Here is a 15,030-nt window from a genome sequence, read left to right as displayed (position 1 = left end):
TAAACTGCAAGACATGGGTTTAGAACCTTATTTGTTCTCAATCTGTTTTTATAAGGCTGCAAAAAAGTTTTTTTGAGCTTTATTAATAGACCATCCAGGCACTGTTATATTTTAAACCCCAACTTTCAATTTCTACCAGCCATACAATCGTGGCATATAATCCCTACCAGTAAAGACTGTTTATGACACTACACACTTGTATGATTAATAGTCAGGGTATAATGTGTGTGAGATGTAAAGCGCTCTGACACCTTACAGTGGGATAAGTACCGCTATGAAAGTATTAAATTAAAAAAGTTAGGTATTGCTATTTAATTTGTCATTCCTATAAATACTCATACGTACTTATACAGCTGAAATTTTTACAGTGCATGCAAATGTGTTACATATAGGAGCTACAGAAAATCAGAAACGTTACGTAAGTGATAGCAAGCTGTGGGCCTTTGTTTCCCCATTACTGTGGCATTTAGGTGTTAGGATCTAGAAGCTTCCACCCAGGATTATACTCGAACAGAAGGAGAAAGGATGGCACTTTAAATGTTCTCTTAGTTTTGGGCTCGAGCTGGAAGAGAATATTACTAAAGCCCTGGCAGGGCAGCCTCCGTCATTCAGCCTTCTAAGGTCGCTGTTTAGCATCCGATTAAGTAGTGGTAAAGTCTGTTTTATAGTGGTTGAAAAGAACACGAGTGAAGTGTGAAGCACTACAATATCAACAACAAGTACTGGCTAGTAGGGGAGAACTTGTGAACGACTGGGATATAGCACTGTAGGATGTGGTGCTAAGAGTTCAGTGAGTGTGGTGGGAGGAAGAAACAGGCTGGGCACAAGCGACTGGAGGATTCAAAGCAGATATGTGGGCACCAGAGAACTGCTTGAGGTGGCATTTATGATTATGTTGTGGCATTAAACAAAGAAGGTATTTAGAGAAAAGGATCCAAACACCTGAGGAAAGTGGGGGAGAGCGCGCAGAGCGGGTCAGACTACTAGCGTTTGGCCCGGGGAGCCCGATAATCACCATGAGAGGCTGGGCTCGAGCTCAGGGTAAGCGAGCCACGCATGGTGAAACACAAATTGCAGCAGCTGATCAGATAGGTTACTTGAACTGGAACAGAATACAGTGAAGTTAGGAAGCTGGGGAAGACAGGGAGGAGGAGGAATGGGCACCTTGGGGGACACGGAGGGTGCACTTACCACCAACAGCGAGCTCCCAGTGAAGAAAGGTCAGTACCACCTCCATTGGGAAACATATGCCTTTAAGACAATGTAGTAAAAGAAGCATGGAGCATTTTGAAACACGCCCAATGCCCCACTCCGTTGCTCGCTGCTGCCTCTTGGTTGGGATTTTGTTCCCACTAGTTGAGTTTTTTGCGCTTTCGGTGAGTGCCCCCTGGGAGCTCCTGCATTTCATATTTATCAACCTTGACACAGTTCATCTCTTGCTGCCTGAGGTGGAGGCCCTCATCCTCCCACATATCACCTGCTGCTCCGTATGAGCCAAGCTGGACTCCCCTGAAACCTGTTGGAGCCGTAGATGCCAACAGACCCGATTCAGACAGGAGACTCTTGGTTTAAATCCGTTTTATTTTGGCGTCTGCCGCCGGAAAATAATGCATCTGCTTCAATGAAGGTCCATGAATAAAATACAGTCACACAATCTTTTTTCATTGATTTTATTTTAAATCACCCTCTTTGGAATTTCAGATTGTAGCATGTATGGTCGAAGCCACGGTGAGGATTTCGAATAATTAAACACACGTGCGGTGCTTACCCTCGGCTCATCGCTGTGCCCGCGGGGGCAGGTGACGAATGAGGGGCTCTGGTGCTCCTTATTCCATTCTCCTGTTTTTTGGCCTAGACTTGGGACGCCAGCAGTTCTCCCATCTCTCTTATCTCCGCCATATCTTTCCAACAGGCCTGTTTGGTCTTCAGAGCCTACGCAAATGAGACGGTCTATTCCCCTGGACAGGAACGGCTTTCCTGTGGAACATGGCATCGCAAATGCCTTCAACTGGCGGCATGTTTCTTTCTGCAAAGTAAATAGAGGAATGTCCCAGCAGTTCCTTCAATCAGGGACTTCAGAACTCTACACGTGCATCAAATACTTCCTGCATTACTGGTTTTAAGGCTCTCTGGTGTTATTTCACACACAGCTGACTTCAGGGGCTTTTAAGCAGTGAGGAATCTGTGTATGTTTATCAAACAAGTACATCTTCTATCCGTAACCCTTTATGTAATTGAGGGCGTCCAGTGGCAGCACACCTCCTTGTTCAGCTTCCTTGCCTTCAACTTCAGCTCGCAGGGCTACGCTGACTTCTTAATCTTTCCGAGAATTTGCATACACAGCATTCCTGTACACACTCAAGGAATCGTAACATACGACATGTACCTTCCCTGACCCCGGAAGCATAACGAATATGGGAGCCGGTGTTCCAACACGGGCCTTACAAATACAGGGCCTGATTCACAGAACTAACTTAAGACAAAATCCTAAACTTACTACTTTTGGTATTCACAGAAGTTAGGATGTTGTCTTAAGTTTGTCTTAAGACAGACTGAAGACAAAATCCTAACTTAAGTCTGTTTTAAGACAAACTTAATACAAAATCCTAACTTCTGTGAATACCAAAAGTAGTAAGTTTAGGATTTTGTCTTAAGTTAGTTCTGTGAATCGGGCCCACAGTGAGCAATGACGGTATTTTTTGGCTTTGCTGGGGAGCTCAGAAAGACATGCCAAAGGTTTATTTTTGCAAATGCACATGCGGGGTCAAATACGCATGCGCAGATGCGAAGGGGAGATCATCCCGATGGGGAGATTAAAACGACGGTACACCCAGCATCACTAACTGGCATCCTTGTAGTGTGAGGTCTCCGCCTCTCGAATCAACAGTGAGCACAAACTTTCTCACAGCTGCAGCCAGGCTTAGCTTGGTTACCGAAATTACCTAAAAAAGGCGAATTCACTAAGATTTCAGATTTCAATCGGATAATAACTGGTTTGTGATTATATTTAGATGCACAAGGGTTAAAGAGAATTTACTTGTCCGGAGGACTAATTCGATAATTAAACTTCTTGTCCGCAACAAGAATCCTCATGTCCAAGGGCTAATAGGAGGAACAGATCTGGATCAAAGAGTTAATAACCTGTCTACGAAAGTATATGCTACGGTGTTAGGCACAGATGTGGGAAACTGCTTTTTAAATTGTATTGATTTTGGCTACCTTAAAAGAACCAGGTTCAAGACACTTTCCGCTGCAGTCAAGATCTGGATTGCCTTCTTGAAAAGAAATAAACTGGGGGAATACAACAGATATACTAGACTCTATAAAAACAGGTCATTTCCTCAAGCAATCTTCGCAGATGAAGTAATGTCAGAATGGGTAGACAGCGGTATTGTCCAGATTGGGGACTTATTTGACGCAGAGGGGATGGTACAGTTTGCAGATGTAAGAACTAAGCATGGTATTGATAATAGAGGCTTCTTCAAGTACCTCCAGGTCAGGAGTTTTTGAATAATAAATCAGGGGGGTCAGCTGGATTGAGTAGGAATGAGATACTGGAAAAAATTAGACTTTTGAGGGATCGCACCATTAGGTCCTTTATGCCTGTTTGGTTAAAGGTAAACCTGACGACCTAAGAAAAGTGGGTAATAAATGGACGCTGGGTGGTTTAAGGAATCACTGGACCTAGGCCGTACTATATTGTGTTCATCCTCCATGCAGTCACAACATTATTAAACTTTGTATTCACTTTATCATACCCCTGCCAAGATAGCTAAATGAAGCGGGACCATGGGTACCAGCTGTCCCCGCTGCAACGCTAGTGAAGCTGATAGTATTCATGTATTTGCTAGCTGTCCTCAACTGCATACTTTAGTCAGGGACATCGAGTGTTTTCTGGACAGATCATTGGGGATCCAAATTAAACTTAACCCAGCTCGGATAATTTTAGGTCTGGGATTGGAAGGAGCTGACACACAGCAGGAATTCCTGTTCGTGGCAATGTCAGTATACAGATTGACCCTAGCAAGGGCATGGCTTGATGAAAATCTGCCGGCACTGCAAACCTGGCTGGCTAATCTGTTGAACGCATATAATATGGAGAAGAATATTTATGCACGAAAAGGGAAAAGGGGAAGGACATTAGGCTTAAGAATATGGCAACCCATAAGTAGGTGGAAGGCGGGGCTTGGGCCGCAGGTAGACCCAAGAAGGGCTTAATGTTTAATGGCGGTAAAGTATGAAATATAAATAATGATGGTGGAAATGCGTAGCGTAATGAAATGTTTGTATATCTTGAAATAGAGCTCATTTAGCTATGAAGCATGAAGTAATAATGCTGAACAATGTATAATCTGTAAAGTGTGTGCAACATGGAAAATAATAAATATAATTAAAAAAAAAAGAATCCTCATGTCCAGGGCATCAGGCGATACAAATTCCCCACCCCTGAGCCATGCAAGTTGTGGAAGTTGTCATCCAACAAGTGTGCTATGGGCCAATTTTTGGGGAATCCCCTGGGTTAAGGACAAATAGTCTACAAAGTATTGAAGGACACTTGGCATTCCCAGTACTCGAGAAAGAGCAGGTATCTATACATTTGGTTCCCCTCCGGTCCACACTGTCCTGTCTGCTCCCTGATATACTAACAGAAGTTTGGGAGGGCAAGGCGTCACCTGGGGTGGTGACTGGCGTAATGTGATGGACATACTCCGACAGTTGCTATAGTATACACAGATAACTGGGTGAGAGGAAGTAAGGCGGGCTTGATTCTCTTACTTCCACCCGCATTGGCATTTCTTGTCAGGAGTGGCTTGGCAAAGGTATTGCTCTTCAGCCAGGCAATGTTAACATTGAACCAACACCAAACTAATGGTTTTAGGTCATCCTGGGCGCAGACACATGAAGGGCTGGCGAGGCGGGTACCACGGATACTGGGTCCCCCTCCGAGTTGCAGACTCAGCAGGACATGCTAACAGGTGGGGCGATGGGAATCCCAAGGCATTTAAGAGGACAGCCTGCCGTAAGCCACCCTGGGAGGGGTGGTGTAATTGTGCGGGCACTGGAACAGATTCTGTAGAAGCAGCGGCCCGGCAGCGGCCCGGCAGGGGGGGGGTGTCTCCCCTCTCACCACTGGGGTCCAACAGCTGGGAGGCAGTGATTTGACTTTCCAGGGTAGGAGGGTCCTGCGGCCAGAATTGAATCCCCCCTGGTGTAAGTTATGCACCCGTCCCTGAACAGAGGGGCTTTGGGATTTATCAATCTTAAGTCCACAGGGAGTTGAAAAAGGAAGGGGCACCTGTCCAGGAGGGGCATGCTGGCCTCCAGTCCGGTATGGGCTTTGACTTGTTTTTGCTGGTCCTGGGAGAGGCCCGGGAATCAGCAGGAAGTAGGTAAAGATGCCTACCTTGGTGGGGGGCCCTGGTTGTGATGGTCGCCACCCCCAGAGCTGTGGAGAAGTTACAGGGTGATTCAGAGTCAGCAAGGTACAGAAGGGTACTCCACCCCACCCCCCTTCTGGGGGCTGTGAGTAAGTGCATGGACTGGCGGTCCATGGGTGGGGGGGTGGCCTCTTCCAAAATTGGTAACCACCGATTGGCGACGGCCATGGTGTAATTTGGCTCATCAGGTGGGCACGAGGCATAAGGGTTGGCCTGCCCTTGGATCTCCAGTAAGATAACCCACCATGTTGGCATATTTGTTATGCAGATAAACCTGCAGCAATTTTCTCCACTATCAAGGTGTCATGTGGTTTATTTATGTTTGTTGCTGTATGAGAACGGAGGAGTGTTGCCGATATTGGTACTATGGGTCTGGACAATGTCTGTGCCTTCTTTTCTTTGCTATTCATAAACAATCTCAGAGTCAACATACACTCTTCCAGAAAGGGATTGTGAACTGAATGACCCCTTAGTGCAAGGCTCTGCAGCAGGATTGCACGATTGCTTTGTACTCTGACCGGTCCTCATGGGACTGGCCAGCGCCACCTTCCGGTGAGAAGGGGAGTTTGGGAATCATTTCTGCAGATTGGCCATTGCGCCGAGACCTCAGGCTGCAGAGGTCTGCTCCTGTCATTGAAGTGAAGAGCGAACTGTAGCGCTAAGAACATCAGGTAATGACATCAGGGTGCTCCAGTGCACGAGAGGACCCCTCCCCAGGGGTTTAAATTCAACGTAATGTTTGAAAACAATGGATGAAAATGACCCCAAGACTCTTCCCCTCTTGATTGGATAACACTCGAGGGGTCACCCAACCCTCTGAATCCACCACATTTGATCGACTTCTTTGTATCCTGTGTGATCGTGCTCTGACGTCACGCCTGCACCACGTGGTTCCCGATCCCACAGAGTCCCACTGACCTCTAACTGAACTGTGTGCCTTGTTTCCTTGCAGTAACATCCTGAGTGGATCTGCTCTGTGTGTCTACAAGATGGAAGACATCGTGTCCGCCTTCGAGGGCCGGTACGCACACAAGGAGAGTCCGGACTTCAAGTGGACGCCGTACCAGGGACGCGTTCCGTCTCCAAGGCCGGGAACGGTGAGAGCCCCTGGGGCCGTGAAATGTGTGTGCGTGCACAGCTGCTGGAGTGTCGCTGTGTCTTTAGTTCACCTGTGTGCTCTGCTGTTGCAGTGACCCTGTGTCTTTAGTTTACCTGTGTGCACAGCTGCTGGAGTGTCGCTGTGTCTTTAGTTCACCTGTGTCCTCTGTTCCTGGAGTGTCGCTGTGTCTTTAGTTCACTTGTGACAAACACACAGACATGATGAAGCACAAACACACCCTTAGAGTGACTTTTCATCCTCAACACTCCTTTCACCTGTCCCTTCTCATACCCTTCGAATGTTGTCTTGTTTATGCATATCTCGTTTCATCACCTGCTCAGAGTTTGTGTGATCTCCAGTCTCACAAGTATGTGACTGCACATCTGACCCCTGCCTGCTCTTACCCCACAGTGCCCCAGCAGTACTCGTGGACATTATCGATCCACGCGCGACTACCCGGATGACGTCATGTTCTTCAGTCGCACCCACCCTCTGATGTACAGCGCCGTCTACCCCATCAACAAGCGCCCACTGCTCGTGCGTGTGGGGGTGGACTACAGGATCACCAGGATAGTGATGGACCAGGTGGAAGGCGTGGGAGGACAGTATGACGTCATGTTCATCGGTACAGGTAAGGCGCACTGTCAAGGGGCTGTGAGTACCAGCCTGCCCCCTTTCCCCATATCTTCATTAGGGGTGCTAGTCACCTTTCTGGATGTCACAGTTGGCATAGACATGTAGACACTTTGGGGCAGATTTACAAGCCCCTTGCGCCACTTTTGCGTCCCTTTTCCCTTGTTAAAAGTGACGCAAAAGTGTCGCAAGGGCTTTGTAAATAAGCCCCTTTGAACTCTCTAGCCAGACCCCCTGCCGATACTTAATGTGCAAATGTGTGTTTGTCGAGGACTAGTTGGAACTGGGAGTCCTCGTGGCTGCACGAGACGGTGATGTCATGCTCCTTGCCTTCTTACACTCACCTTCAGTACTTGTAAGAGAGGGTTCTTCCGCACCCCGGACTTCCCACAAGATGCATTAACTGTATTAGCAATTACAGCCTCCTCCGCCGAGCACCCCCACAAGTCTGGCTCTTCTTGCGCCGTTTCAAAACTTGATCGAAGGCTGCGTCCTTTGTGCTGTGGTCAGTGTGTGCGGCTCCTTTTGTAGGTGTCCCTTGAGGACCACTCACCCCCAGGCCAGCAGTGTGTACCCTCTGTGAGCCTTCTGTGCCTACCTGCCAGGGCCACACCACGGTTGTAGGAGAGTAGGATCTGCTTCTTATAGTTACCCCCACTTGTTGCTGATGTTTCACTGTTTCTCGACTTTACTCTGGCTGGGGTCCTGCTATTCAGGGCCCCAGCCTAGCTGCTTCCTCTCTAAATTGATTGCATGTACTTTAGGTACACTCCAGATTGGTTACTGGGGTACCCTTGAGAGTCCCTAGTATATGGTACCTTAGGTACTAGGGGCATAGGTACCCCAGCGACCTACCAGGGGCTGCAGCATGTATTATGCCACCCCTGGGAAGTCTTCCAAAATGGCACCACCGGACTGCTACTGTAGCCTGGGTAAGGTGGTGCATGCACCCTTACTGAGATATAGGTTACCTATATCTACCTTTAATCACTGACACATATAAACCTATAAATTCACTCCTATAGCAGGCCTTATCAATCCTGAAGGCATGGTGCTTGGTTTCTTGTGAAAGGGTATCCATGCATGAGCAGGACCCTTCTGAAGCCTTCGGAATCTATTCTCTGGGGCTGTTCTGTGATGCAGCCAGACCATATACTCTTAAGTGCATTATAACCTCGCGGTAAATGCTAACTTTGGAATGACTGCGTGGAAACATGTTGTGTTTGGTGTCAAACATTTTGGAATCCTACCTCCCACCAGTCCTAGTGGCGGAGGTAGAATTCCACCCTTCTGGAGGGAGAGACATGTACACACCGGTTCACCCGGTAACAGTTTAAAAGAGCCCTGGCATCACAAAATGGATTCTGCAGCCACAGACACTAGTCTGGCCTCCTGCTGCTGACCGAAACTCCAGCAGGGGATGCCTGGAAAATAGGTTTCCTGTCACAGGGAGGTGCAACCACCTCCCAGACAGGCTTTAGTGTACTGGGGCTGGGTGGATGCACTTGAAGAGTGCTTTGAAGTCAGCAGTGGGGGCACATTTGGTGTCCCTATGCATAGTCCAGTTCAAACCAGTTGCAGGGGCTTCCAGCCCCTGCTCTGGCACAAAACTGGACAAAGGAAATGGGTGTAGCCACCCCTCTTTCCAAACCCTACCATAGGTGGGTCCCCAGAGTATGTCCAACCCCTTTCTTAGGTATAAGTAAGGAACCCCTGGCAACAGGACTTTAGATTACACCTGGACGAAACTCTGCTACAGAAATCCCAGAACTTTGATGCTCTACTAAAGACTAGAGGACGGAAGAATCTCCCTTGGGGTCAAGGAGTGACTCCCCTGCTTGGGAGGCACCAACAAAGCATTTGCTGGTGTGCATCTCCGAAGCTCCAGACACACTCCGAAGTATTTGCAGCCCAGGAGGTGGATTTCCACACTTCTCAGACGCCGACCCGAGTCCCCAGCAGAGCTGAGACCCGCAGCCCTCGTGAGTGACGTGGAACCAGAACTCCTGGACACCGTACACATTTGCAAGTGCATCAGCTTCTTAACATTCTTTGAGGCTGTGCTTTGGGTTACTTATAGCCCAAGCCCCGAGCACCTTTTACTCTGAAAATTGCTGGCCTACACTCCACGAGTGTTCTGTAAGCCAGTTCTGAGTTTTTTTTGCTCGAGGTCCCTTTGCGATCCCTGGTCTGTCGACTGGTGGGTCCTTGTGAAGACAACTCTGATTTCCCTTGGGGTTTCCTGGTTGCTCCAGACGTGCCCTGACTCCCCACCATGTGTGAGTCCCTCAGACCTTGCTGGTTTACACCAAAGCATCTTTCTCCTTTCTGCATCTGTTTCTGTTGCCAAGGCTTGTTGGGTTCAATCCGGTCACCGACACCACAGTACTCGACATCCTTTGTTGGACAGCTCGAATCCAGCTCCTGGTCATCGTCGATGCCTCCTGGTCCTCGTGGCTGAAGAGTCAAGCTTCACCTCTTCTGACGTGAAGCACCCGACATTGGTGGGCATTCGTCTATCATGCTCCAGGTCACTGACTGGTGACCCAGACTCTGTCCCCTCTGCTTTCAGGTTCTTATCATCTTGGATCCAGGCATGGATCACACCGGACACTTTCCTCTTCGACGGCAGCAGCGCTTTGCAGCAGATCGCCATTGAAATCAATGACTATTCCAGACATCTATGCACCCGGCTTCCCTGGGTGAGGTAACTTGAGTACTCCGGTGCTCCCGTGGGTGTTGGCCCTAGAACCCCTTAAGTCTAAAGAGGTTTTCTCAAAGTCCTCTCCTAAGTGTCCCTTATGTTTAAATTGCCATCCACGACTTTCCCCATTGAAGTGTAACTTATGTGCTTTGACATCTAGCCTCATAATGAGGCTAGTAGGGTGTGTTTAGAATAAATACATATATGTTATATATATGCCTGGTGTGGTTCTCCTTTCATTTGGTCATTCAGGAGGTTATAGACTGGTAAAACAAGCTGCTTTACATTCCTCCAAGACTTAGTCTGAAGGCTTCTCTCCACCGCTACCACTAGGATAGCTGTCAATAAAGGTTGTCTTTAAACCTATCACGTCTAAGGGGTTGTTTGGACTGGGACAAGGTGCCCACTATAACTAGTGGACAGCATATGCCAGGCCAACTTCTCAAAATGGTGTAAGGCCTTTGCTCAATGATGGAGCAGACATTGCCTTGTGATGCTAACGCCTCTCTCCTCCTTTCCTGCAGACGATGGACGGCTCTTCAAGTCCGCCCTCCTGCCCGGTGCCAACGAGGAAATGCAGGAGCTGTTTCTGGAGGAGTTTGAGGTGTTCCAGGTAAATACATCATTTGATGCCTGTTACTGACGTCAGCTCGGTCGATCAGTCACATGCTGTGGTTTAAGGGTGTCTCTCTCTGTTTCAGGACAGATCTGCAATCTCTTCACTGTCCTTGGACAGGAAAAAGGTAAGCGGTGTCCAGGGTGTAATGTAGGGAGGTTGTGATGATCTCCGCCTCCCAAAATCAGCGATAGAAGTGAGTGTTTGTGTCTTCACCCCTTTCTTTCTACCTGTTCAGCTTCAGCATTGACTTTACTCCCTCAGAAGAGCGCTGGTGAAAGTGCGCATGTATGCGAGAGGTGCAGTGTGTTTGTGTCAGTGAGCTCGTATGTGAGAGTGATGGCGTGTGTACATGTGCAACTGACAAAAACTATACACAACGCTCACGTTGTCAGGTCTGTGATGCAGGAGGACAACAGGTGTGGTTAGTCCGGTGCTTAATTAGTGTAAAAAGAAGTGTTGATGTGCAGATGTGATAATATGGACTACTCCTGGCCACCCACAGCTGCAAGAATGAGTTGGAGGTGCTGCTGTTATTGGTATTTATGTATTTTGCAATGTTAAATTGTCTTCTGATGCTTAAAAATAGACAGACGGTGCCACCATGTGGTGGACTGCCATAAATAGCGGATATAATGAAATAAGTGTGGAGCCGAGCACCGGCAAGCACCAGCACCCATTAAGCACTGAGTTAGTCTCACCTGGTCAGGTGTGTCCTGCTCTCAGTGTACCCTGGCTCTGACCCTGCTGCACGCGTGCTGCAAGCTGAAAGGGGTAACTACTAGGGGTGGATGGAATTGCCGGAGTTTCACTCCTTGGGATTCTGTGGAGTTACATGAAAACTCAGCGAGATTCCGCAGAGTTCCATAAATGGGCAGAATTTGTCATGTTGAGCTGCTCACACTGATTTTTTGCACTAAGGGCTCATTCCCCGCTGAAAAACCTGCAGAAACGGCACCAAGTGGCACGCCAGAGGGCGCTGCTTCTTGAGTCGATTTTGCCGGCACTTGAGTTAATTTGGTAAATGAGGTCAGTTTTCTGACCACGAATGGTCGCAACCAGGAAATCTGGCCAGATGCCCTCCAAGAGACCAAAAATCGCACTAGGGGATGCCAAATCTCACTCGCGCTCATCAACTCATTGTTAGTGAGCCTCATGCAAAAAAACCTCCACCACGTGGCGGTTGTTGAAATCTGCCAGAATTCCGGCCAAAACTCCACAAACTTCCCAGGCTGGGCAGAAATTGTTGCCCACCTCTGGTAACTACACTACAGCCATTTTCTGGGTGTTTACCCTGAGCCCAGGGGCCTCCTGAGCTAGAGGACTGGCGTCTGTACAGCTAAACAGCGTCTCAGTGGAGTCCGGGCACTGCAGTGGCTGCAGACCGATTTGTGCCCATAGCAGCTCATGAGGTAGATTCTGCACAATCAACAGTGAAATCAGATGTGAAAAAGTTCACTTGTTTTTCTCCCGTGGAGAAATCTTTTCCCTCTACACTGTCACTGTCCCCAGACCCTGGGTCTGATCCATTCCCCTTCACATCCTGGGAGTTGAGTAAATCTCTGACCTTTTCCAAGATTGGAAGACGTCAGATTTCAGTTTGTGAATGCTCAAAAACATCCGTTTGTGGGGGGTCCACTAACTACAAGACAAACCAGCCCTTGTTCCTCCCACTTCCCACCCCTCGCGAGGGATTTACTGCTGTAGAAATCTCCACATTGAGGTAAGAGAAATCCACTGAAGTAAATCCATCTACGCCCACCAGGATTCTTTTTGTGACTTCCTGGTAGATGTAAATGAAGACATGTTCAACCATACACATTAATACAATGAAAAAGCATTTCTAAATCAGGCATAAAGATGAGCTAAAGTTGCAGTTTCCCAGTCTGTGAATCATGGAATCTGACTGGATGAACCTGTCCATTCTTCGACTGAATCTGTGCTGTGGACACGGGGCCAACACGCCAAAGGATCACGGTCCTATGGTAAGGGACTGGGACCAGGGCTTCCCACATGGGTGAGGGGGTGCATACAAGCTGGTGAACACCTAAATCTCATAGACTTCTGCATTCTCTCAGTTTCCTTCTAGTGCCTAGACTCTGGAAGGTTGATCCCCTGGAGAGCTGACAAAAGTGTCCTTCAAGGATGGGAAGAAATGGGGTGCCCCATGTTTCATGGTGTTTTATTTGTATACACAATAGGTTTTTAAATGTAGTTTGCACATTTCCACCAGGACCACTCCTGGGGCTTGACCACCCTAATGGAGCCCACAGGCACCTACAAAGAAACCCCCACGGGGGTCAGAGGCAGAGTGACCTCCAGGGAGGCAGTACGAGACGGACAGAGTGAATCACGTGTGCGGTTGGCGTGGTACCCTTAGTCAGATTTGGGTGCCGATCAGAAATATGGCACAGTCCGAAGTAGAGTCATTCATATGCCAATCCTTCTTATACATCCGACTCTGCTCCAGCCCTCTCTGCCTTTCAAAGACCTGGGCTCCTGTGAAACCTTCCAGGTTCCTCTACGCTGGTCCCCCCCCCTACTGGTGCTGTGCCAGAAGCATAGGCCAGTCCCCTCCAGAAGGTCCTAGATGCTGTCAGGGGCACAGGCGGCCAAAGCTTCTCCAGAAGGTCCTAGATGATGTCAGGGGCACAGGCGGCCAGCGCTTCTCCAGAAGGTCCTAGATCCTGTCAGGGGCACAGGCGGTCAGCACTTCTCCAGAAGGTCCTAGATGCTGTCAGGAGCACAGGCGGCCAGCGCTTCTCCCGAAGGTCCTAGATTCTGTAGGGGCACAGGCGGCCAACGCTTCTCCAGAAGGTCCTAGATTCTGTAAGGCGCGCAGATGGCCAGCACTTCTCCAAAAGGTCCTAGATTCTGTCAGATGATTAGCCCAGCCTTGTTCTAGATGTTGCTAGATTATGTGTCCAGTGCACAGACCAACCCTTCTCTAGATGATGCTAGACTATGTCAGGTGCACAGACCGACCCTTCTCCAGAAGGTCCTAGATTCTGTCTGGGGCAGAGGCGGACAGCACTTCTCCAGAAGGTCTCAGATTCTGTCAGGGGCACAGACGGCCATCACTTCTCCAGAAGGTCATGGGGCCCGATTCACAGAACTAACTTAAGACAAAATCCTAAACTTACTATCATTTTGGTATTCAAAGAAGGCACTTACTCATTTCGGTATTCACAGAAGTTAGGAGTCCTAACTTTAGGAATCCTAAATGCTTTCTGTGAATACCGAAAGTCTTAAAATTAGGATTTTTCTCAATTTAGTAGTAGTAAAGTTAGGACTCCTAACTTTAGGACTCTTAAATGTCTTCTGTGAATTTAAAATTAGGATTTTTCTCAATTTTACTACTACTAAACTGAGAAAAATCCTAATTTAAGACTTTCGGTATTCACAGAAGGCATTTAGGAGTCCTAAAGTTAGGAGTCATAACTTTACTACTACTAATTTGAGAAAAATCCTAATTTAAAGACTTTCGGTATTCACATAAGGCATTTAGGAGTCCTAAAGTTAGGAGTCCTAACTTTACTACTACTAAATTGAGAAAAATCCTAACTTTAAGACTTTCGGTATTCACAGAAGGAATTTAGCAGTCCTAACTTCTGTGAATACCAAAATGAGTAAGTGCCTTCTGTGAATACGAAAATGGTAGTAAGTTTAGGATTTTGTCTTAAGTTAGTTCTGTGAATCGGGCCCCTAGATTCTGTCAGATGATTAGCCCAGCCTTTTCCTAGATGTTGCTAGATTCTGTTATTCCACAGGCCAACCGATCTCCAAATGTGCTAGGTTGGTGTATGTCTTGGTTCTGGAGGCTTCATCTTGTGTGTTTCTTTCCTCAGCACTGGCTCTACACCGCGTCCAGTAGTGGTCTCTCCCAGCTGGCCATCCACCAGTGCGAGATGTACGGGAAGGTGTGCGCCGAGTGCTGCCTGGCCAGAGATCCGTACTGCACCTGGGACGGCGCTTCGTGCAGCCGGTATGTGCCTAACCCCCAAAGGTGAGTCCCTCCAGGCGCTGTAATATACAGGCATCCTTACTGAGAGGGGTGAAAGCAAGGGGGAGCGCAGGCTAGAATGAGTCAACAGTAATTCCCTTTGCGCTAGGATTTTCGGTATTCACAGAAGGCATTTAGGAGTCCTAACTTCTGTGAATACCAAAATGAGTAAGTGCCTCTGTGAATACCAAAATGAGTAAGTGCCTTCTGTGAATACCAAAATGGTAGTAAGTTTAGGATGTTGTCTTAAATTAGTTCTGTGAATCGGGCCCAACAAGCCTCTGAGGCAGACATTGTCTCTCAGAGCCGCCTCCCTCTGGCCCCCCACGAGGTGGCTTCATGTGAGGCGCTACTCACTTAGAAAAAGCTGTGAAATTGCATAATGCTACATTGTGGATTTCACAACGTAATTAAAATTCCTCCCAGGTCTGGTAAAATACCCAATTCTGCTCTTATGTTGTTAATTTGTTGTTACATATTGACACGTCTGGACTGGACTTCTCTTCTTCACCTTTGAACTTTGTGTTATCAGTAACT

General features: G+C 47.9%; 1 protein-coding gene across 2 annotated transcripts in view; it reads left to right on the top strand.

The window, feature by feature from the left end:
• Window positions 1-15,030, top strand: part of LOC147658882 (semaphorin-3A-like) — a 166,204-nt gene that overhangs the window by 122,009 nt on the left and 29,165 nt on the right. Inside the window, exons 10-14 of one of the 2 annotated variants that reach the window (XM_086952064.1) lie at window positions 6,391-6,535; window positions 6,949-7,168; window positions 10,399-10,487; window positions 10,576-10,617; window positions 14,339-14,475. In XM_086952064.1, the coding sequence (XP_086808190.1) occupies window positions 6,391-6,535; window positions 6,949-7,168; window positions 10,399-10,487; window positions 10,576-10,617; window positions 14,339-14,475 (633 nt within the window). Of the gene's footprint in view, window positions 1-6,390; window positions 6,536-6,948; window positions 7,169-10,398; window positions 10,488-10,575; window positions 10,618-14,338; window positions 14,497-15,030 lie in introns of both variants that reach the window. The other variant, XM_086952063.1, reaches the window with a different exon arrangement.

This window comes from Lissotriton vulgaris, unplaced genomic scaffold (assembly GCF_964263255.1).
Source record: "Lissotriton vulgaris unplaced genomic scaffold, aLisVul1.2 SCAFFOLD_2725, whole genome shotgun sequence".
Taxonomy (NCBI): Eukaryota; Metazoa; Chordata; class Amphibia; order Caudata; family Salamandridae; genus Lissotriton; species Lissotriton vulgaris.
Note: the sequence above shows the minus strand (reverse complement) of the source record. Positions and strands in the feature narration are given on the sequence as shown.